Here is a 24,755-nt window from a genome sequence, read left to right on the forward strand (position 1 = left end):
GTTTTTTTGTGTGTATAAATGGCTGTCTTACATTTTAATGGTGTCTGATGAAGTTAACACTTGTTTAATGAAAGCGCTCACATTTTATTTGTTTTTCTTGTGGATTTTTATCATTAAATACACCTTTGGTTTATCATCACCCGAGTGATTTGTGCCTGTGAAACTGTGCCTGCCAGCATTTTTATTTATTTAGTTTGTTTTGCTGCTTCTGTGTTTTTTTTGGGTATGATCATAAATAGGTTTACTATCAAAAGGTTGAAATTGGTATGGTCTAACGTTCATTTGATCGACCCATTAAGTTGTTCATATGGTTGACAGGAAGTGCATGCAAATTACCTGTTGATATTATGTTAACAGGGCAAGGCTATGCCCTTGTCAGCACTGTTGTGTGATCTCTTAGTTGTAATATATAAATAGGGGGTGTGGGAGGTGCAGGGGTTCTTGCCCCCCCCCCCCACCTGCAAAAACACTACTGTCAGCCCTGTAGGTGTTTTTCTTTAATTTTTTTTTCAGTATTTTGAATGTTCAGTGTAATGACTTTTGACGTTATGACGGTCAACCATATGAATTTCAACCTTTTCATAGTAAACCTCGTAAGTCATCACTTCAGTGTATGCTATAAATAAGTTAGCATAAATATGGACAGATGATGTCCCCGTTGCTGTACCACTTAATTAAAGGGCCTAAAAATTTATTTAAGACATGTTCAACCAGATTAAAAAAGTGTAACATTAGCTCTGATGTTGTCAATCTTCATCTATTCCAGACTGTTTGGTTTTGGTTCCTATCCTCGGAACCGGTCCACCCATTATACAGCTCATGCCAGCCAAAAATCTCTTGAGCTAATAGTCTACCCACAATGCCCCTCTCCCATTTACCTCAGATCTCATTTGCCGCTCTTATAGCAAGACGCGTCAGCTGATTCTCTTCCTGCAGCTAAGTAAATTTTAAAATGTTAGTCTTTCTTCCTTTCGTTCTCAAAAGAAGCTTCGGTTCCACCAATAAGCGCTTGTTCGACCCAATAATCCACGAGAAGATGTTGTTGTTCTCACAGTTCCAATAAAACATAAAAATACACAGACGAGACTGCAAAAGTAGTAACACGGAATGTAAAAACAGCACATCAGCCTACTGACAACATATGTTGAACGTACACAAAATAAAAAACGCCAATTTAACACGAAGTTTAGCGCTTTCAACCAGATATCTGGTCTTCCTCAGAACTAATGAATGTCATTCATTTACTCTTTAAATAAGTTCTTTGGTGCCAAAACTTAATTATAATTTAAAGATACACTGCTACTACGTGTAGTAGCACAATCCGTTTAAATAAAAATTGCACTTCAACATGACTAATACGATGTATAATGTAAAAAACATAATGTAGGGCTTAATGTAAAGCTTAATGTAAATCATAATACTATCAAATAAAAAAAACGTTGAAGTATAAGTGTGCACTAAGGCACCCGCCCTAACCCTGACGTAGTATTAGTTTAGACAAACATTCATTGTTTTCTTAGATAATACTTTGTATGATATAGTGTTAGTGTCTGTTCAGTCATTTCACTTTATTCACTTTATCCATTTGTATAATTATATTTCAATCAATGTTAAGGTGCATATGAGTAGCTTACAATGCGTAGGAGAATATACTACGTCAGGGTTAGGGCGGGTGCCTTAGTGCACACTTATTCTTCAACGTTTTTTTATTTGATAGTATTATGATTTACATTAAGCTTTACATTAAGCCCTACATTATGTTTTTTACATTATACATCGTAGTAGTCATGTTGAAGTGCAATTTTTATTTAAACGGATTGTGCTACTACACGTAGTAGCAGTGTATCTTTAAATTATAATTAAGTTTTGGCGCCAAAGAACTTATTTAAAGAGTAAATGAATGACATTCATTAGTTCTGAGGAAGACCGGATATCTGGTTGAAAGCGCTAAACTTCGTGTTAAATTGGCGTTTTTTATTTTGTGTACGTTCAACATATGTTGTCAGTAGGCTGATGTGCTGTTTTTACATTCCGTGTTACTACTTTTGCAGTCTTGTCCGTGTATTTTTATGTTTTATTGGCGTTGTGTGGATTATTAAACTGTGAGAACAACAACATCTTCTCGTGGATTATTGGGTCGAGCAAGCGCTTATTGGTGGAACCGAAGCTTCTTTTGGTACTGTCTTTATTCATTTTCCTTTCGTTCTCATAAAACTTTAATTTTCTTCATGTTTCTACCCACCTTTTCCTCCGCGAGTGTGTTTCCGTACCCATTGGCATTCTTTTCCTACCATCGCTGGTAGCCTTTCCTCTCTCCCTTTCTGTTTACCGTTTTGGTAGTTCTTTCTACAATTGTTGGTAGAATTTCCTCCTTTTCTTTCCTTTCTTTGAAGTAAGTGTGTGTGTGTGTTGACTTCTCCTCTGTCACTTGTCAGCATGGCAGAAAATTGTAAGGGCGTGACTGGTTTTAAGGAATGCCAGTACTGCTGCTGAAAAATGCCTAAATCTGACAGGTATTTGGTTTGTGTGTATTGTCTAGGTGTTCCTCATTTAGACATTGTGTGTTCTATCTGCCTGGCCTTCAGTATTAGGGCCTTGATAGAATGATGAGATAAGGTAATTCTTAAAGGGCTTCTTAAATCCCGTTTTGAAGAAGCTTTATCCAAGGAAGACAAGTCTCCTAAGGCCACTGTTTCCAAAAGCAGTTCCTCAGTGCCGTCTCAATTGGCACCGATATCAGGAGAGCAAATGTCTCCACCTGCTGGTTCCTCCTCAGAACCATGAGCTAAGGTTCAGAAGCTCTCTGAACAGATTCCTTCTTCAGCACCAGTCACTATGGCGCCTTTGGCACTGACTCCAGCACAAACACTGGCTCCTGCACGGACACCTCATTCGGCACTGGCTTCTTTAGTTTCCACGTGGGTGCCAACAATCTCCTTCTGCACCTCAACAGGTCACCCCCCTCTCTTTGGTGCCAAAAATTCATCATCTGTATGCACCCAGGACAAAGTATTCTCCCTCCATTGATCCCTTCTATGGTCAACTTCCCAGTCCCTTTCTAGAAAGGCCAGACTCTCTCTCTGGTTTGTCTGTTAGCTCCTCCAGGAGTCTTACAGAGGTCAATGTGGAGAGGTTGGTGGACCAGCTCCTCATGGCGAGGGGTCTCTCTTCTGCATCCCTAACTCCTTTCCCTTCTGGAGCAAGTTTTTTTTCTCCAAGAACTCCTTTGGCTATTTTTCCTCTAACTTCCTCAGAGGCTTTAGAGCTTCCCACTCCGACTACTCAAGTTGCTATTGCTCTGGCACCAACAGCCCCCTTGTCTTCGGTTCCGGACTCTGCTCTAATTTCCTTGGTTCCTCCAGAATCAGTGCAGTCTCAAGATCCCGGCTCCACTGTTGGGCCTGAGAGGTTTGAGTAGACTCCTGTTTTTTACTATTGACTTGTCCTTTTCTCTTGGGACTCCGGCTTCTGGGGGTCCTTCCTCGGCTCTGGCCTTGGAGGTTGGTGTCTTGGGGTGGGGTATAGCCCTGGTTCCAGGTTCATCTTTATCTGGTCTGGGCTCCCGCCCCTCCTCGGGGGGGGGGGGCAGATTTCCAGGCTGTGGAGGGGGCATTGGCCACCGCAGGTTCTCGTGTGGTTCCTACTGTATCGGAGTTTCATCCCTTGAGCCCTTCTTACTAGGAATTCCTACCAACCTCCACTTCCAGACAGTGAGCTCCAAGGTTGCAAGATATCCCAACTGAGGACCACCCTTCTTCCGAGACTACCTCAGATAATCCCACTGAGGAGTCTCCTTGGAAGAAAACGTGTAGGAGGAAACACCTGGACTCCCCCATGGTGGTAGCAGCAGCTACCAAAAAGGGAACTCGCCGAAGAAAGTTCCTCTGTTCATGCCCCTAACCAAGAGTCTAGAGCATTGGACAGATTAGGAAAGCGTCATCGACCTTCATCTTAAGGCCCTTGAATTTTCTTGCACATTTTACTGGGCTCCAGAGAGATCTGATCAAGCAACTTATCAGACACTCTAGCAGGAGCTGTATCTGATAAGGTCCAAGAAAATGTGGCCTCCCAGTTAGCTACCTTGGAGTCCATTTCCAACTCGTCCATGAGGCTCATTTCACATGCAGCCAAAGAGACAACCAGGTCAGCTGGTTCAGGTGTTACTATTGGATGACACTCCTGAATGTGCCTATGTGAGATTGCTGAGCCATTCAAGTCTTTCTTCGTCACTGCTCCTTTTGACAGATTTTCTTTATTCAACCCCAATGTTAAAGAAGCTCTAGCCAGGTGTGAGAAGGATGGGAAGACCCTATCTGCTGTGGGCATATGTTTTTCTGCCACCCAACGGTCCTACACTAGGAATCTGAGGAGTGGGAAGATGTGGTTCAGAAAGTCCCAAGGGCCTTTCCAAGATGCACATGGTGAGAGCTCCCTTCGGTGCAGAGGAAGACACTGACCCTGTGGCAGAGGTGGGAATCAGGGTTCCAGAGACTCTCTTCTGTATCCAGCCCTACCACCACTCCTGAAAGGGGGCTCGATTGCTAACCTCTGGAAGCATTTGGGGGAAGATTTTCTTTGCATGCAAAAGCCTGGTGACAGATAACCATAGATGTTTGGGTGCAGAGAATTTACCAGAGGTTATTCTATCCCTTCACCCTTTATCCCAGACTAAGAAGTCTCTCCTGTGTTCCACCCAATCAGAGAGACCAAGCAGCCTTAGCATTCCAAAAGCTGCAACAAAAAAGAGTTGTCCAAGAAGTCCCACCAGACCAGAAAGGACCCGGATTTTACTCAAGGTTCTTTTAGTGCCATAATGCACAGGGGACTAACAACCTATACTGGATCTCAGCATTCTAAACAAATTTGTTCAACAGTCCAAATTCTGGATGGTCACAATTCAGTCTGTACCTCCCCTTGTGGAGCAAAATGATTGGATGTGCTCTATAAACCTCCAAGACACGTACTACCACATAAAAAATGGACAAGCGCTCCAGAATGTTTCTCCGCTTTTGGCTGGGAGCCAGTCATTTTCAATTCGGAGTGCTGCCTTTTGGTCTCACCACAGCCCCCAGAGTGTTCAGCAAATGTATGGCAGCAGTGACAGCTCATTTGAGACTGCACAGATTCTGGGTGTTTCCATATCTAGATGACTGGCTCATCACAGCTCCCACAAGGCATCTACTAGTTTTAGCAGCAGAATTCTCTTTGCTTTTCTTCCTGAACTTGGAAATCACAGTCAATCAAACAAAATCTCAAGCCCCTTGCAAGATTTAGAATTCGTAGGAGCTTGTCTAAACACCATTTCTGCCATAGTCTTTCAGAAGATAAAATCCCAAGTACATCCCATTGTTTACAAAACAAAGTTCCAGTGCTACTGGTCCTTCTAAGTGTTGGGGTTCATGGCAGTGACCATCACTCTAGTTCCATTATCGAGGTTCCACATTTGTTTACTACAATGGCTTCTAGTCTCTTCTAACCCATCCAATGAAGTACCCCATATCCATCTCCAGCTGCTGCAAAAAACCTATCCTGGTGGATGGAATCTGAGGGAATCCTATTAGGCCATCCTTTTGTCTCCCACTTCAACCCAAGTTCGTAGTGACCACTGATGCCTCCCAGATGGGGTAGGGGGTGGGGCATTGTCTGGGAAGAGTCCAAGGTGATTGGTCCCCAATAGAGGCCAACCTGCATATCAGTGTCCTGGAGTTGAGGGTAGTGCTTCTAGCGTTGCAAGCCTGTCTGTCCTCTCCCTTGGGACCATTGCGATCCAGTCAGACAAAATGTCTGTGGTCTGGTACATCAACAAATAAGGGGGAACGAAGTCCTACCCACTGTCGAGAGGCCCTGAGAGTGTGACAATGGCCTGTTTCCTCCAACCGTTGTCTGATAGCAACGCACAATCCGGAGAGTTCAAACATGATAGCGGACAAACTGAGCAGATGCATTCTACTGCATCACGAGTGGTCTCTCAAGCCTGGGATAGTGAGGAGGATTTTTTGTCACTGGGGCCAGCCTTGCTGCAACCTTTTTACATCACCCCAAAACAAGTGCAGAAGCTACTTTGCCCTGACCCCCCCCCCCACGGGGGGGGGGGTTACCGAGAGACCGTCTTCTCCTCGATTGGCCCCCAGGTCTTCTCTGTGCCTTCCCCTATTCCCTCTAATCCCAATTTTTTCAAGAAACCAGCCAGGATGAGAAGCAAAGTGATCCTCATTGCTCCCTACTGGCCTGGACAACTTTGTTCCCCTTCCTGTGGCCTCATCTAGTTCACAGTCTATGGATTCTGGACCCAGTCCCAGACCTACTGTCTCACCTTCAGGGACTGGTGCACCCCAACCTTCAAAACCTCAGGCTGACAGCCTGGTTCCTCCATTTCCGCTAGTCGCCAGGCATAAAAACATACCTACTCCAGTGCAGAAAATTCTGCTGGCTTCCCATAGACCATCCACCAGGAACCTTTGCCTTAGTAAGGGGAGGAGATTTTCAGTCTGGGCGTATAACGGTCTCGATTCTTTCTCCGCTCCGGTAGAGAAAGCTCTAGAATTTCTAACCATTCTTTTTGATCAAGGGGCCTCCGCCTCTACAGCTAATCTAATTAGCTGCGATTTCTAATTTCCATAGTGGTTTTGGGAACCTTTTTCTAATTTCTCATAAACTATGTAAAGTGTTCCTCAAAGGAACTCTGCGCTTGAAGCCTCCATTTAAAGACCCCCTACTGCCATGGGATTTGACCATTGTTTTCCAGTCTTTGGAGCTTTCCCTTTTGAGCCAGCAGCCTGAAGTTTCTTTCATGGAAAATGCTTTTCCTGATGGCTATAACTTCAGCAAGATGAGTTTCTGAGATGCAGGCCTTCTGCTCAAAATCCCCTTACTTAATTTTTTTACAAGGATAGAGTTTCGCTCAAAACCAATTCATCCTTTCTTCCAAAGGTAGTTGAGTCCAACATTAATCAAACCATAGACTTGCCTGTTTTTTTTCCCCAGTTTTAATACAACAAAGGCAAGTATTGTCTACATTTGTTGGATTTTCACAGACAGTTAAGTTTCTTTCTCAACAGAACTAAAGAATTTAGAAAATCAGAACAGTTTGTTTCCTTCTCTGGCCCAACTTTAGGGAAGTTTGTTTCCAAAGTATCCTTGTCAAAATGACTAAGAGGTTGTATTACTTACATGTATAATAAAAAGAATTTCAAATTACCTGTGCCAGTGAGAGGGCATTCCTCCATGTTTTTGGCCACTTCAGCTGTTTTCCATTCTAGGGCTTCCATGAATTAAATATGCAGAGCAGCAATGTGGGCTACTCCACATACCTTTATCACTCATTACAAATTAGATCTGGTCTCCAAGGGAAGAGCTTCATTTGGTTCTGTGGTTCTCAGAAATATCCTTCCATAGGGCCACCCGGGATCTAAAGTAGCTGGGGAGCTCTGTCCCAACAGTCAAGAATAGATGAAGATTGATAACATCATATAGTGTCTTACCATAACTTTCCATCTGTGTTGTTGATCTTGTTCTTGACGTCCCACCCTCTTTCCCCCTCCTGTGAATTCCTGGAGGAATGAACTCTTGTCCTGAGTGCATCATTAGAGGTCACTTTGGACATGGCTTCTTCTTATGGACTCATGTTTTTTCTGGCTTTCTATAAGTCTGCGAACTCTATCTGAGGTAAGTGGGAGAGTGGCATTGTGAGTAGACGATTATCTAGAGTGATTTTTGGTAGAGTGATTTTTGGCTGGTGTGAGCTGTGTTAACGGCTGGACCGACACCAAACAGTCAAGATCAGATGAAGATCGACAACACAAATGAAACTGTTTTAACCAGTAATCAAGAGTCTGTAGCCTTGCCCAGTGAGTAGTATTAGTGTACAAGACATAACATCCGTTGTAAACAAAAGCAAACTAGAATCCAACTGTACGTTCTGTACTAGCTTAAAATGTGTTGATTATTTCAAGTGTGATCTGATTCAAGTTAATAATGGTTGTAAATGGTGTTAAAAAGTCATAGTGGTTCAGTTAATGAACTTTTACCTGCCAGAATTGGTCGTCCAGGTGGCTTTTCCTCATGTTTATGAATTTTGAGTAAAACGTAAAAATGTATAGCAGGATCATCAAAAGCCAAATTCATGACAGAGTTTCTGTGATGTTATACCTTTCTCAACTGCTTTAAAGTATCACTTTTCCATTTAAACTTGTCAGTAGGATCTTTTGCCATTGTTTTTCAATAAAATCTCCCATCCTGTAGTTGTGATATAAAGCATCTGCCTTATATTGATGAAAGTGTCAGTCCACAGTACTTCCATTTCCAGCTGCTGCTATAATTTTATATCTGTTTTGTTTATCATTGCATCCTTTTCATCATTAGACAAATTTTCGTAGCAAAAATTAGTATCTTGCCTAAGAAAATGTAATTTTGTCACTACATTTGTTTGTTTTTTTGTTGGTTTGTTTTCCAAAAGAAGTCACTGCTGCATTTTGAAGGGGTCTGAAAGTCCTAAACCAGAAGGCATGTGAAAAATTAGTCACATGGTCTTTTACTTTTTATTTATATATATATATATATATATATATATATATATATATATATATATATATATATATATATATATATATATATATATATGTAAAAACATAAGTTTAATGTGTAGTACTTTAAACTGAGCTTCAGACAGAAAACACTGGGAGTAAAATTAAATAACTTAAGTAATTTAATCTCATTAGGTCTGAATTCATAACTACATATGTGTATTAGGTAGTTCCATCATTAAAAGAAAACAAACCTTGGTTTTAAAAATAATTTGTTTATTGTACAAATTAATTAAAGCTTGTAGGTATAACAAAGATGTACTTTGTTGAACCAAATGCTACTGTTTCCAGAGTAAGTCATTAGATTCTATAACACTGGGTTCAAGAAAAGCCCTTGAGCCCTTTGGAGAGAGAGGAGAGGCAGTGTATGTTTTTAAAAGTTTTTGGTGCCATACTGTAGCTCAACATTTTTTTGAAGATGTGATCAACTATTTGAAAACAAAACTAAGAGTAAAGAACTTAAACTGTGCGGTCATCACAAGTTTCAGGTCAGTCAGTGGGGTTAGTTGCTCTGAACAGCCATTATGCTGCATCTTAACCTCATATAATTCTAGGATAAATATTGGTTAGCCATGACATTTGCTCTGTGGCTATGAGGAGTTAGAAAACAAATTATTGAATAGTATGATATTACACGTTTTTAGTCTGTTTTCTACTGTTCGTAAAAAGATGTAAAAAGTGAGTTACCTCATCAGTTATTCTGGCCACTGCTCATAGTGACTAAATAACTTCTCACTTGTCAATAAGGTAATTGGGCACAATGTAGGCAGTTTAGGGGAGATATGTGCGAAGAATTATGTTGCAGAAAGTATAGTGGCTGATTAGAACAATCTAGTTAAATGAATTCCATCCAAGTGCATTCATCAGTTATGTAGCCTTTTTAGGATGTTTAGTGGTGAGTGGAAGAATAAGCTGGAATAAACTGTTAGGCATTTACTGTCCATTGCAAATGGATATGTTGAGCTGAGATGGGCCATGTGAAGAACAGTGTATCAGAAATTAAGAGGAGATTTATAAAAAGTAAAAAGTACTCTGCTTCATTTGAGACCTGGTAAGTACAGTTTATGTAAAATATTATTGCCATCAATGAGGATGCTATTTGTGAAATGAATTTTATAATTTTGTGAAACGGTCCTTTTGTATTTGCTCTTCCCAGGATTCATATATTCAGAACAGAGCAGACACTATGCAGAACATAGAGTCCACTATAGTTGAACTGGGATCTATATTTCAGCAACTTGCTCACATGGTAAAAGAACAGGAAGAAACAATACAAAGGTAAATTAGTGTTAATGTTTATCTGTAAATGTCTTTTAGCATGTGGTATTGTATGCATCTTCAGATTATTGTGCTGTATATGATGATGCAAAGCTAAAAAAGCATGCCTAGAGTCTTTTGGTTTTAGTTCTAAAGTGAACTGTGACTAAACAGTTCAGTAATTTTTTCTTCTGCTTTTGTGTGTTACACTGAGAATTCATTTTTAGTGTGCTTTTGTCACTGAGTAATACCCTTCCTCATCAGCAATAGGACTTCGAGAAGGTAGGCTCAGGGTGACCCAGGTATAAACAGAAGAAGCTGTTAGACCCAGGAATAAACAGAAGAAACTGTTAGAAAATGAATTGATCGTTGGTGTTTTATTCTGTTTTTGAGAGAGTATTGATCTTTTTCACAAATGTATGTATTTAGGTAACAGCACAGATAGTTTTGTTCAGGAAAGGTCAGTGTAACTGTAAAATATAAAGTCTGGTTCCTACCTTGTCTTCATCCTGATCATATGTTATTCCATGTGAAGCGTTATGAAGGATTTCCTTCTATATCACTGTTGGAGTATTCATCACCTTTGGTTTGGGATCTCCTGCCAAGGATAGCCCAATATCCAGCCAGTATACCAAAGCCATTATTACATAGGGAGCATTGTACATCAGCCGTATGCTGATCCCCACACAGGTTTAGGGCATAAACGTACGTAGGCTTCCAGTCTGAACGCTGTTGTACATCAGTCTGAACACCCTTCACTTTGCTGGTTATACAGAGCCTATGTCCTTCATGTAGGTACCCGAGACTTTGCTTGGACACCTTTCTTCACCTTTCTAATGTGTCAACATTTTGTCCCAGTGTACCATGACAGAATCCACTCTCCCTGAGGTACAGCTGCTATTCAAGAATGCCTAAAAGTCTAGGCCTGAGTTTGCTGCTGTCCAGCCTCCACCAGAACTCACCTCTTTAGGTGAATGAGAAACCAGAGGACAGCCAGGTATCGTCATCGGTTTCTTCTGCCACGGCTTTATTGGAGGTGTGCATAGAACCTGCTTCTTGCATGTCCTCAGATGCCTTCCAAACATCTGTCGCAGATGTTGAGGGGGAACCATGGATGATGGTTTCTAAGGGGCTTAAAGGGATTCTTCAGATCCTTGTTCAGGAAGAGGTGCTGGGTACCTTAATCAAATCCCAGCAGGGGTTCGAAATCCGCATTTTGTCAGAGCGGACATCCCATTGAAGAAAAGGCAGAAAACTAAGCATGCGGTGTCTGCTTCCAGTCGTTCACAAAGGGAAAGACAGGACTTCACTCCAGGCTTATTCAGTGCATTGGTGACACTGAAGCCTCCTCAGGGAGTTTTGGTTCTTGCATCTCCTTGGTCCTGTTATGCCTAAGAAGCCTAGGTACCGAAGTCTTTGGAAAAGGATTCTGACTCTGAGTCTGACACCTTAGCCTATTTCTCTCAATTGACTTCACCTTTAGACTGTGGGTCTGAGGAGGAGGAGTCTGTCAGTTCTGATTCCCCTTTGGATGAGCTTTCCTTTGGTGACACAGCCCTGTGTATGATGAAGCATTTCAAGTGGGATTGCTGTCTAGAAGCGGTGTTATGAGTTGCTACAGATGGGCTCTTACAAACCTCCAGCTGTGTCCCTCCTGTGTTGGCTGCTATATTTGATACCTTCAGTACTACTTCCCTGACACTGGATTCTCAACTTTAAGCTCCTAAGAAACTGGATAGGTTTTATAAGGTGCCAGATGCCTACAAGTTCATGTACAAGTGTCCTTCATCTGATCCAGCAGTGATTTCTGTATCTACTAATAAGTCTACAAGGCTGTTGCCTTCTTTAAATCTCCTTCCTTCAGATAAGGACAGTAGAGCCAAGGGGAGGATTGGTAAAAAGTTATGTACTTTGGCTACTTTAGTCTTCAGTGCCATGAATTGCCAGACTTTTGTAACGCGGTACGTATCCTGTCTCTTCTTTCTCAGATTCAGAAGCTTGTTTCTGATATGCCTGACCCTGAGGGTAAGGCCTCAGCTCTCTCCTTGCTCAGTTCCACTTCTCAGGTTGCGTATCACTGTATCAAATGCAGCTATTATGCATTGGATGCATTTTGTAAGGCTGCTGCCTCTGGCTCTGATGAGGCACTGTTCCTGGTTTCACCTTCAGGCCTTGTCGGTGATATCAAAAGCAAAACATATGGATGTTCCTTTGGATAACCAGAATTTGTTTGGTATTGCTGTGGCTGACCATTTGAAGATCTTACAGGATCAAGGTAACATCATGAAAGATTTGAAGCAGATTTTTGTATGTCCTATTCCCAAGTTCAAGAGGAAATCCTAGTAAGACTGCTTTTTTTTGTGTAGGCTACCAAGACAGTCTTCCAAATTTAAGAAGGCTGCTATGCATGCTTTTTCTGTTAAGCCTACTCAACCACCCATGCCTCAGAAGAAGTGCTGTCCTGACAAATCTATAGCCATCTGACTGTCTGCCCTCCCATCCTGTCGACCAGGTTCACTTGTCCCTCAGGCTGTGCCTTTCTCTCCCCGATTGACAGCTGATTGCCACAGAGATGTGGGTTCTCTCCTTTATCTGGCAGAGTTACTTTATGACCCAGAAGAAAATTCCCCTCCTTTTTCTGATATTCCTGAATTCTCTGCAGAACAACTTCATTGTCCAGGGATATTGCAGAATCTGTTGGACCTAAGGTACCATTCAGCTGGTTCCACAGACAGAGAGGGGTTGGAATTTTTATTTCAGGATATTTCTGGTACTCAAGAAAGGGGGGTTTTGGAGACTTGAACTGGCTCTTTTTTGTTTGAGCATCTGATCTGAAGTAGTTAACTTCATTTGATCAGCAACCTGCGGGTATCGGATCCGACCTGGATCCGAGCCGGCAGCTTTCCAAGCTAAAGATCCGAGCTCTCAGCTCTTCCCCTTACCCACAATACCCTGCTACCTCCCTCCAGTCCTCGGATCTCGTTTGTCGCAGCTTCTTGAAGCATGAGGGATGAGCTCTTGGCTGTTTAGGTGGGAGTAAATTGGGAAAATTTCTGTCAAATTTGTAGCGGTGTGTGTGTGTGTGTGTGTGTGTGTGTGTGTTTCAGTGTGTGTGTGTGTTTCAGTGTGTGTGTGTGTGTTTCAGTGTGTGTGTGTGTTTCAGTGTGTGTGTGTGTTTCAGTGTGTGTGTGTGTGTGTTTCAGTGTGTGTGTGTGTTTCAGTGTGTGTGTGTGTTTCAGTGTGTGTGTGTGTGTTTCAGTGTGTGTGTGTGTTTCAGTGTGTGTGTGTTTCAGTGTGTGTGTGTTTCAGTGTGTGTGTGTGTGTTTCAGTGTGTGTGTGTGTGTGTTTCAGTGTGTGTGTGTGTGTTTCTGTGTGTGTGTGTGTTTCTGTGTGTGTGTGTGTTTCTGTGTGTGTGTGTGTGTGTGTGTGTGTTTCAGACCCTTAGTTAAGTTAAATCATTTTTGGTTTCTTTTAATTGAAATTTAGTTTTTTCCCCTTCCTCTTACTGTGTGTGTGTTAGGATGTGTGCGTGAGTGTTATGGCCAAGGGCCCTAAGGCCATTTTTTCGAAATGCGCTGAGTGTGGTCATAAGCGGATGTCCACACTCAGTGCATTCTTTGCCTGGGGGTAGCCCATTTAACATCGGGCTGCCAGATTTGCGTGGCTTTTAACCCCCGGGCTCTGAGATACGGGAGGAACAAGCTAATCCTGGCGGGACTCTTGCCCACGGATTCTTCTTCCTCCTCTCCCTCAGTGGCGCCAGTCGTGGCTGCGACTGCCCAGCCTTCAGCTCCCTCTTCCCTGGCTGGGACTCAACCTCCCGCTGTTTCCGAGGGAGAGGGGGACTCTTCTAAGAAAGAGAAGAGGCATAGAGAGAGGGAGAAAGAGAGAGATAGACATAAAAGTCACAAGCGGCGGGCCGAATAAGCCCCTTCGGCCCCGCCGGCTAAACTGATCTGTTCTCCCGTGAGGGTTTCCAGGTCTTCCCCCCTCTCAGCTCCACTATCCACGCTTCTCTACGGAGCCGGAGGAGGAGTCCCGGTCACCTTTGAGGTCGTCTAGGCGGCCTTCCCGGCCTGCCTCGGCGACTTCTTCTAGGTCTACTAGGAGTCTTTCCGACGCAGATATAGACCGGATGATGCGTTGATTCCTGCAGGCCCAGATGCAGATGGGAGTGCTCTTGCCTCCCCCCCCTCTCTGGGGGGAGCTCGGCCCCTTTCTTTGCATCCATCGCTCCTTGTCCGATCCATCGGATCAGAGTAGTCTCGGAGCCGGGACGGGGAGTTGCCGCCGATAGTAGTTGCTTCTTCGCCGGCCTTAACCTCGAGTTTATCGGGTCATCTTTCGGACCCGTGCTCTCGTGGCTGAGAGCCGAGCTTCGGATCCATAGGGGTGAGTGTGTCTTCGGCTCCGTTGCGGTTGGAGCACACTTCCCTTTCGGGTCCGATCGCGTTGGCTCCGGCGCCGGTTCTCACGGAGCCGAGGGGGCTGCTCTCAGAGCCCGGGGAGAGTGGTTCACCTTCGGCCTTCGACGTGGTGGAGAGAGTGCTGTCGAAGAGTTCGAAGTCCCCAGTTCGTGCTACGGATCCACCCTTCATTCCCTCGCATATGGGCCTGTTTTTCATCGTCCGGCCCCAGGGACCGCCTGCGTCTGCACCCCAGTTAGTTCCTGTAGAGGAACATGACCCCATTGGGGAGCCCTCCTCGGACAGTCCCGCCGAGGAGGTCCCTCACAAATGAAAGTGTAAGAGGAGGCACTTGGACCCTCCGAGTCCCTCACAGTGGACATGGACATAGGGGAAGGTTCCCCCAGGTCACCCCCCGAGGACATCTCCTTTAAAGACATTATGGAGATGCTTCGCATTAGAGGGGGGGTGGTCAGCCCAGAAACCTTCCTTGGATGAGTCTGTGTTTCTGGAGGCGTTTGTCGCAGGCCCGTCTACCTCTTGGGTGTCCCCTCCGGCCGACCCCCTGGTAGACCTGATTACTACCAGGGCATAGAAGGAGTCGGACACTGTGGAGCCAATCCCTAGGAGACCGGATAAAATCCTTAGTGCCCCCGCAGACAAGCCGGCGTGGAATAAAGGTTCCCCAGTAGATGCCATGGTGGTGGCGGCTGCCACCAAGAAGGAACTGGCGCAAGAAAGTTCCTCGGTCCATCTTCCTGATAAGGAGTCTCGGATGATGGACCGCATTGGAAAGCGGATGTTTGCTTCAGCCACCTTTTCCATAAGGGCGCTGAATTTCCTGACACGTCATTAGGCTTCAGCGAGATCTGATAAAAGAGTATGCTGGGTCTCCCCCGGAGTCCATGGCGGCAGAGGACAAACGAACCTTCTCTGCTTGCATAGCCACTCTAAAGTCGATATCTAACACTTCTATGCAGCTTCTCTGCCATGCCATGGAGGAGGTGGCTAGAGCCAACGGCGCAGGGGTTGCCTTGCGGCGCCACGCCTGGCCCCGACTTTGCGGAACCCTTCAAGGCGTCCTTCGCGAACGCTCCCTTTGACGGTTCTACACTATTCAGCAAAACCGTCCGTGATACTACTCCAGAGCGAGAAAGACGGGAAGACGCTGTCTGCCGTCGGAATCTGCTTCTCGGCTCCTCAAAGGTCCTTCTCAAGGAACCAAAGAAGACAAAAGAAGATGTGGTTCTGGAAGTCTCAGCAGTCCCGACCCTTTGTCCTTCAGAGGCAGGGGGGGAGAAGGTGGATGCCGGCCCCGAGGCAGAGGGGGGCTGAAGAATTTTGGGTCGAGAGAACCCTTCTCCGACCGACCCGTGCAGCAACCCTGAGGGGTTGCCCTACTGCCCCTCTCTGGAGGCAGTCGGGGGGGGCATTTTTCGGAGCATCTAGCAAGTTGTGAGTCCATTACTACAGATCACTGGGTGCTCCGAATAATATCCAGAGGTTACTCTATCCCCTTCATGAATCGTCCCCCTCTAGGGAAGCGCCTCCCCGATGTCCCACCCAATCAGAGGGAGGCTGCGGATTCAGAAATAAAGAAATTGCTTAAAAAAAAAAAAGGCCATCTAGCATGTCCCCCCAGAGCAGTCCGGGTTGGGCAATTACTCCAGGTTCTTTTTGGTGCCAAAAAAGATGGGGGACTTGAGGCCAATTCTCGACTTGTCAACTTTGAACCTGTTCATTGCCAAAGAGAAATTCCAGATGGTCACTCTACAGTCTATTCTCCCCCTTCTGCAGGAGAATGACTGGATGTGCTCCATAGACCTCAAGGATGCGTACTACCACATTCTCATGGACAGGCAATCCAGGAGGTTTCTCCGCTTTTGGCTGGGGGCCAGTCATTATCAGTTCAGGGTTCGGCCTCACCACAGCCCCCAGGGTGTTCACCAAGGTCATGGCAGTTGTGGCGACCCACCTGAGACTTCAGGGAATTCAGGTCTTTCTGTACCTGGACGACTGGCTCCTCACTGCCCCCACCAGGCATCTACTGTGTTCTGCCAGGGATTATTTTTTATTCTTAGCCCATCACCTAGGCATTACCATAAATTTCAGGAAGTCCTCTCTTCATCCTGTTCAGGTTCTGGATTTCATAGGGGCCAGAATAGACGCACTTCAGTCCAAGGCCTTTCTGACAGCTGATGGGCTCCACACCTTATCACTTCATGTAATAGCGCTTCTACAGTCCCCAGCCCCACCCGCGGAATTAGTCCTGAGAGTCCTACGATCCATGGCGACAGCCATCAGCCTTTCACCTCTTGCCCGTTTGCGCATGAGAGTTCTTCAATGGACCTTTCAGGTCCAATGGTCCCTCCTTCTACATCTATTGGATTCACCGATTCCCCTCAGCAGGGTTTGCAGGGACTCCCTTCTTTGGTGGCTTCATTCCTGAGAGCTTCGGGAAGGGAGACCGTTTGTGATGCCTCAACCCCAAGCCACGGTGACCACGGACACTTCCTGCCTCTGGTAGGGGGGGCATTGCATGGGCAGAACCGTCCAAGGCATGTGGACCCCTATAGAGACCATTCTGAATATCAGTGTACTGGAAATGAGGGTGGTGCTTTTAGCATGGCAAGCCCTTCAGGACCTTCTTCCTCCGGGGACTATTGCAATTCAGGCAGACAACATGGCGGTGGTCTGGTAAATCAACAAGCAGGGAGGAACCAGGTCTTACCCTCTTTGTCGAGAGGCCATGAGAGTTTGGGAATGGGCGATTTCCACCAACCGTTTTCTGATAGCAACGAACATTCTGGGTCGGTCCAACATTCTAGCGGACAAGCTGAGTCTATCTATCCTCACACCTTACGAGTGATCTCTGAACCCCTTAGTAGAGAAACAGATCTTCCCCAGATGGGGTCAGCCTTGCTGTGATCTCTTCGCGTCTCCTTCAAACGCAAAGTGCAGCAAATTTTTCGCTCTAATTCCCCTACTGGGGGAGAGCCCCAGAGACACTCTAGTTCATGCTTGACCACCCGGTCTTTTTTATACTTATCCTCCTCTCCCGCTAATGATGAAATTTCTACAGAAAGCTCGTCGGTTGGGGAGCAAACTGATCCTCATAGCCCCATTCTGGCCTCGTCAGATCTGGTTCCCGTATCTACGGTCTCACATTATAGCTCCTCCTTGGGTCTTAGATCCCATTCTGGATCTGATTTCTCATCCTTCGGGATTGCAAACTCTGAATCTGGATGACCTCAAGCTTACAGCTTGGTTGATCCAGTTCCATTAGTGGCTAGGACTCCCGGTATCTCGTCTCCCGTAAAATCTATCCTGGTAGCGGCACATAAGCCCTCTACCAGGAAGTCTACAACAGTAAATGGAAGCGTTTTTCCATCTGGGCCAGACATAGGGATTTGGACCCTTTTACGGCTCCCATTCCAGCAGTTCTTGAATTTCTGTCCCACAGTTTTCATCAAGGGGCCAGTTCTTCTACTGTGAAGGTTCAGATGGTGGCCATTTCTCATTTCCACATCGGGGACAACCTTGGACCCTTGGCTTCCTCTAAGATATGCAAGACCTTCTTGAAGGGCACCTTTCTGTTAAGACCTCCTGTCAAGAATGCGGTTCCTCCATGGGACTTGACATTAGTTCTTCAGGCTCTAACTGGCCCACCTTTTGAACCTGCAGCCTCTGTTGACTTAAAATTCTTATCTTGGAAAACTGCCTTCTTGATTGCAGTTACTTCAGCTAGAAGGATATCTGAACTTCAGGCCCTTTGTACAAAACCCCCGTATCTGGTCTTCCATAAGGACAGATCATCTCTCAGGACTAATCCTTCCTTCTTGCCTAAAGTGGCCTCCAAGGCCAATATCAGTCAAGCCATCAATTTGCCTGTTTTCTTCCCCAGCTTTCAAAATAAAGGGGAATACAGACTGCACTTGTTAGATGTGCATAGACAATTGCAATTTTATTTGCACAGGACAGCTGCTTCTCACAAATCGGAGCAACTTTTCATTTCCTTCGCTAAGCCGTCCTTAGGCAAGCCAGTTACAAAAGTTACTTTAGCTAGATGGATATCCTACTGCATCTTACACGCGTATAAAGCTTCCTGTCGGCCAGAACCCTTGGGGGTTCATGCTCTCTCTACCCATTCTATGGCTACCTCTGAAGCATTTTGGTCAAGAGTTCCCCTAGATGACATCTGTTCAGCGGCTACTTGGACATTTTCTCATACCTTCATTTCACAGTACAAGCTGGATCTGATATCCAGAGGGAGGGCAGCCTTTGGCTCCGTAGTGCTCTGGAATATTCTTCCTTGAGGACCTCCCAGGTTTTTTGGTAGCTGGGGACTCTGTCCCACAGGTTGCTGATCAAATGAAGTTAACTATTTCAGATAAAGAAGTAATGTACTCACCATAACGTTCGATCTGAGTAGGTAACTTCATTTGTCAGCAACCAACTCCCCCTCCTTCCCCCCTAACCTGTTTCGTGGTCATAGTCATGACGGAATGTCTTCCTTCTGTTAGGCATCAGGTTAGCGTTTCTCTTTTCGAGTATGGTTTGGCTGTTTGTTGCTTGATAAGTTGGCAAATTCGATCTGAGGATTGGAGGGAGGTAGCAGGGTATTGTGGGTAAGGGGGAGGAGCTGAGAGCTCGGATCTTTAGCTTGGAAAGCTGCCGGCTCAGATCCAGGTCAGATCCGATACCCACAGGTTGCTGACAAATGAAGTTACCTACTCAGATGGAACATTATGGTGAGTACATAACTTCTTTTTTCCTTTGTCGCTGCCTAGACCTTTCTGGTTTCCTTGGATCTGAAGGATGCTTACCTGCACATTCCTATCCACCCTCTCTTCAGGAAATATTTTCATTTCTGTGTTTCTTCTCATTTTCAGTTCTCCAATCTGCTCTTTGGCTTTCAGCAGCCCCATGGGTGATCATCAAATATCTAATTTCAGTAGTTACCTTTTGTAGACTTCAGGTCATTCAGATTTGTCCTCATTTGTCGATGACCTCTTGCTTCAGGCTCTGTCCCATTCGAAGTTGGTGCATGATCTTCATTTTACCAAGCTTATGTTGCATGGCCTGGGATTTCATTGTCAACCTTCAGAAGTCTGTGTTGACTTCATCTCAGAATTAAGTTTTCCTAGGCTGCAGATTCTAAACTGTTCCAATGCTGGCATATCTTCCTGCTTCCAAGGTTCTACCCTGTCAAATTGTTTTCTTTCCCTGCTTCCCCCGTCCTCTCTTCCAACCCAGGGAGTTTCTCAGAGCTCTGGGGTTCATGGCCTCCACTACCCCCATGCTTCCCTGGGCCAAACTTCATACGGGGAAGTTTCAGTGGTACCTAAAATTAGTGAGGTTTCAACACCCACCCACTAGACCAACTCATTCCTCTACTTCCTTGTCTCAAACTGGAATTGGTGGATTTGGCAGCTGTCTGTCAATCCAGATATTTCCTTTACACCCTTCTTAGCTGTCTCAGAAACTCTTCACAGATGCATCAGAGCTGAGGAAGGGATCTGCTTCAGTCACCCTGGAGGTGCAGGGCCTTTGATTCATTCAGCAGAGTGGATCATATCAACATCAAAGACATGCAAACTCTCATTCCGGCCTTTCAGACTTTCTATGTGCTCTGGTTTCCTGGTCCCCTTGAAGGTGTATATCAGGAACACTACAGTAATGTGGTATATCAACAAACAAGAGGGCACAAGGTCTTGCCACCTTTGCAGGTTAGCTCTTCAAGCATGTGAAGTTGCCATCAATCTGCAGGTTACCCTACATGCAGTCTGTATCCCCTTCAGAGTGTAGTCTTGTGGCTGATTTTCTGATTAGATACAGGACATGGCCAAATGATTGGATGCTTCACAGGTATGTGTTACTGGAACATAGTTCATTGGTGTGGTATTCCTGAAGTACATCCATTTGTGTCCCCTTTAAACAGGCAACTCTCTCTGTTCTGTTCCAGAGTACCAATTCCTTTCGCTTGGAAGGTGGACGCCATGCCCTTCTCTAGGAAGGGAATGTTCCTATATGCTTTTCCTCCCCTTTCCTTCTCTTCCAGAGGTCCTTCACAAAGTCGAGGACAACTCTTCAAAAATCTTGTTAACTACTCCTTTTTGGCCCAGACAGTACTGGGCCCTCGTATTCCACCTGGCCAGGGGTAGTCATCACAAGTTACCTCACTGCATGAATTTTCTCACAGAACAAAAAGGAATGATGTTCTTCATGTTTCAGTGTTGTAGTCATCACATTTGGGTTATCCCTGCCAGGTTAGCTCTCGGCTGGCCCGAATACTAGAGGCTTAGTATTTCTGCATCAGTTGCTGTCTCTTCAGGATTGACGTCAGGTCATCAGTAGTATAAAGTAAGGCAGCTGACACAATTACATCAGTCTTTCCTGCCATGGAGCCTGAAGCAGAAGCAGTTCGCACAAGTGCCGGTCGGCCGCTACCTGAGTTTCGTCTAACAAATTGAAGTTGAAGTCTTCCAAAGCGAAGTACCCCGTTGGGGATCCTTTTTTCTTGCACTAATGGATATCAGAAAAAATTAATAATTGTCTCACCTGTGGAAAGCAAATATCACACTGAGACTTTCATTCTTACTGCATCAGTTGTTTAGGCCCAGACCACGACGTTCACCGTTGTCACTTCTGTGCTTTGTTCAACGCCAGAACTATCCATCGTCAGGCCCTTATTGTAGCTAGATATTTTCACTTGCAGTCCTTGAATTCCGATATGGCTTCGGTAAGACATCTGACAGCAGATCTTCCAAAAACAAATTAGAGAGAAACAGAGACAGACCACACAGGTCCAAACCTACTGATGACGCTTCCGTTAAGCTAGTAGTCAGTTCTCTGGTCCTCAGTGAGGCAGTTTCGCAACCCCTGATGCCCACTTCTGTGGATTCGCAGGCCACTACTGAGACCCTTTCGGAGTCTGGTATGCTGCAAAACTCTTCTTAGACTAAGGATCCTGCGGTCGCCTCTACCTTGGATGGGTCTGAAGCCACTGAGCAGGCACCGGCTTCCGAGGAAGTCCTTCGCACTACCGATTCTCTACACAAACTGACGTCTTTCGCGACTACTGTTCTTTCAAAAAATACCGCGTTTCCTAGGCCCAGGGTACGAACCACACCCAAGAAACTGATGCCCAAATCTCAGGCACCTGCTTCCTTGCCTCAGTCTTATTCTGATCAGGGGAAGCCAAGCTACCCCCTCCAAAAGGAAGAGAGATCTATCCCCTGTATTTTTGTCTGAACAAGAGTCAGATGAGACTGATGCATCTGAATATGAAGATATGCAACCCCTATCTCCTTATGAAGGTTCTGATGCAGAGGATTCCATCCCTCCAGCCTCTCCCCCAGAGGATTTTTTCCTTCGAGGAAACCCTTCATACCTTAAGGGAGCATTTCCAATGGGAGAGTCTAGACTACCCTCAGTCTAAAAAAAGACTCAGGGAATTCTTAGATCTTCCACAGCACAAGACCCTTGGCCACCCCCCCAGTCCTGGATGTTGTGGAGGATATTTTCCTGGAATCCAGCTTGATTCCTGAGACCCTCCCTCCTGCACCCAGAAAACCAGACCGGTACTATAGAGAGTCTCTGCCTCACACAAATTTATTTTTAAAACTCCTACTGCTGACCCTGAGGCAATTTCTCAAGGGCCTAAAGGGATTAAAGCAATCCCTGCTAAGAATCTCACCCCCTCAGATAGGGATTGCCGAGCACTAGACAGATGGGGTAAAAAAGTATACACCTCAGCTACTCTTGCTATCAGGGCACTAAATTGTCAGTTTCATATGCTAAAATTTCAGCAACATACCCTGGAACTCCTCAAACAAATGCCTTCCTTTTCCTGCTTGTGCAGAATCTAGAGAGTTACAAGAGTTAATGCATTCTGCAAGTCAAGTTACTAAACACACCTTGCACTGTGGTTTTGATGCCCTAGAAGCTGCTTGCAGGGCAGCAGTCACTGGATCTGTCATTAGAAGGCATGTATGGCTTAAGGAACAGCCCCTGCCAGACCATGTCAAATCTAAATTGCTGGATGCGTCCTTGTACAAAGACAACTTATTTGGCATTAAGGCAGAAGAGGTCTTAAAAAAGATGGAAGAAAAAGCGAAATCTCTGGAGACAGTTAAGGATTTCTTACAGGTCCAGCCACCCAGGTTCAGCAGGCATTGTCCCACCAAGCACTGGTCTTTTCCTGCTCCCACTAAGGCAGTGCAGCCCAGACCCCGGAGAACCAGACGCCCCAGACAGCAGCCACAGGGAATGCAGAGATCTAAGCAGTGGACTACCTCCACTTTAAAACCAGGGAGTTGTAAGCCACTCCCTTATGGAAAGAAATCACAATGACTTACCTCCCCCACCCCCTTCCTCTGCCCACCTTCACTTACCCCTAGGAGGAAAACATTCCTTTCACACAAGCACCTGGGTCACCATTACCAACGAGCACTGGGTTCTCAACATAGTGTCTCAGGGATTCAAATTTTTCTTCCACACCCTTCCAACCCCAAAAGGGTTCCCAGATCTACCTACAAACCAGTGGGCAAAGGCTCAAAAGCAAATCCTTTCCCCGCTTTCTATGAGGGCAGTAGAGCACTTTCATGCAGAACAGATAGGCCAAGGTTTCTACTCTGGACTTTTTCTGGTGCCCAGAAAAGAGGGCACCTGCCCGCCCCATCCTCTATCTATCAATTCTAAACACCTTCCTGGTGATCCCAAAATTCAAAATGCTTACCCTCCAACAGCTGCTGCCCATGCTCTCCAAGGACGCTTGGCTAGCCACCCTAGATCTAAGAGGCCTACCTCCACATTCCTATCGGGAATCATGCAGGATATATCTCCGTTTCTGGACAGGATCTCAACACTTTCAGTGCTCTGCGCTTCCCTTTGGCTTATCTACTGCTCCCAGAGTTTTCACAAAATGTCTGGCTCCGGCCATTGCCTTTTGCAGACAAAGGAATATCCAGATTTGCCCATACTTAGATGACTGTCTTATTCAGGCAGACAGCCAGGAGAAGCTGCTCAATCACCTGGCCTTTGTAAAGACCCTACTAACCTCCCTAGGGTACACAATCAATGAAAAGAAATCCAAACAGGTGCCCACCCAAAGAATTATCTTCCTGGGAGCAAACCCGGACACAGCATCCCAGATGGCATTCCTTACACCAGAAAAACAAATTTTCCTGACAGCCTACTTCTCTCAACTAGCCACCAGACACCATTGATCTGCAAGGAAGTTGCTGCAAGCTCTGGGGTTCATGGCATCTTGCATACTACTCATTCCATATGCCAGATTGCATATGAGGAAACTTCAGTGATACCTAAAAAGCCTTTGGTGTCAACACTGTCAAGACCTGGAGACTCTTATAACTATAATTCCTTGCCTCAGAAAAGATTTTCTTTGGTGGGCAACAGCATGCTCCCACAACAAGGAGCTACCTTTCTCACCCCCCCCCCCACCGCTGCCCAGACCCTCACCACAGATGTGGCAGGTGCATACAGGGCCAGTGGAGCCTTCCGCAAATCCCTCTGCACATCAAAAAGAGATGATGGCTGTCCAGCATGCCTTGATAGTTTTCAAGCCCCTTCTCTCCCCATGGGCTCTCCTGATCAAAACAGACAGCACCACTGTGATGTGGTATATCAACAAGCAGGGAGGGACTCACTCCTACCCTCTATGCAGGCTAGCTATGATCCTTTGGCACACAGCCTCTGCCATGCAACTGCACCTGTTAGCACAATTCCTGCCAGGTTCTCTCCACTCTCTGGCAGACCAATTAAGCAGAAGTCTTCTGGACCCATATGAGTGGCAGCTCAACAGAAGAACCTTCACCCTGATAACTCAGAAATGTGGCACCCCGAAGGTCGATCTCTTTGCCTCCCTCACCAACCATCAGCTCAGCAAATTCTGCACCAGGGAGCATCACTGCATGGCCTGAAAAGTGGATGCCCTGTCCTTCCCCTGGGTCAATCTTTCGGTCTATGCCTTTCCTCCACTACTTTTCATCCCCAGGGTACTGCTCACAATAAAGAAGGAAAAACCAAGGACAATTCTTATAGCTCCAGACTGTCTGCACCAGCACTGGTACCCCTTGCTGTGCAGCCTGTCCCTGCTGCCATTGTGGCATCTTTCTCAGATTCCAAACCACCTGACCCAGAGGGAAGGGGAATTCATGCATCCCCAATTGCAGACACTCAATTTGGCAGCTTGACTTATTCCCTAACCCTGATCAATCTGCCAACCTCAGTAAACTGGTTCTAGATGTTATACGTGAGGCCAGATGCCCTAGAAAGTCTTATGATGACAAATGGAAAAGGTTCTGCACCTGGATCTAGGCTAAGAGAGCCAATATGGCATAGCCCTCCCTCCCTCCCTCCCTCTCATCCTGGATTACTTTGCTGACCTACCACACAGTGGCCTCTCTTTCTCCTCTATAAAAATCCATGCCTCTGCTATCTCTGCTCATTTCACCACTGACCAGCCTCTTTTCTCACACCCTTTGAT

General features: G+C 45.6%; 1 protein-coding gene across 2 annotated transcripts in view; it reads left to right on the plus strand.

Annotated features, from left to right (window-relative positions):
• Window positions 1-24,755, plus strand: part of STX5 (syntaxin 5) — a 699,464-nt gene that overhangs the window by 554,090 nt on the left and 120,619 nt on the right. For both annotated transcript variants that reach the window (XM_044075745.1, XM_044075746.1), the window contains exon 10: window positions 9,739-9,860. In XM_044075745.1, coding sequence (XP_043931680.1) covers window positions 9,739-9,860 — 122 coding nt within the window. The remainder of the gene's footprint in view (window positions 1-9,738; window positions 9,861-24,755) is intronic.

Source organism: Protopterus annectens, chromosome 6.part1 (assembly GCF_019279795.1).
Source record: "Protopterus annectens isolate FY-2018-M chromosome 6.part1, PAN1.0, whole genome shotgun sequence".
Lineage (NCBI taxonomy): Eukaryota > Metazoa > Chordata > Ceratodontiformes > Protopteridae > Protopterus > Protopterus annectens.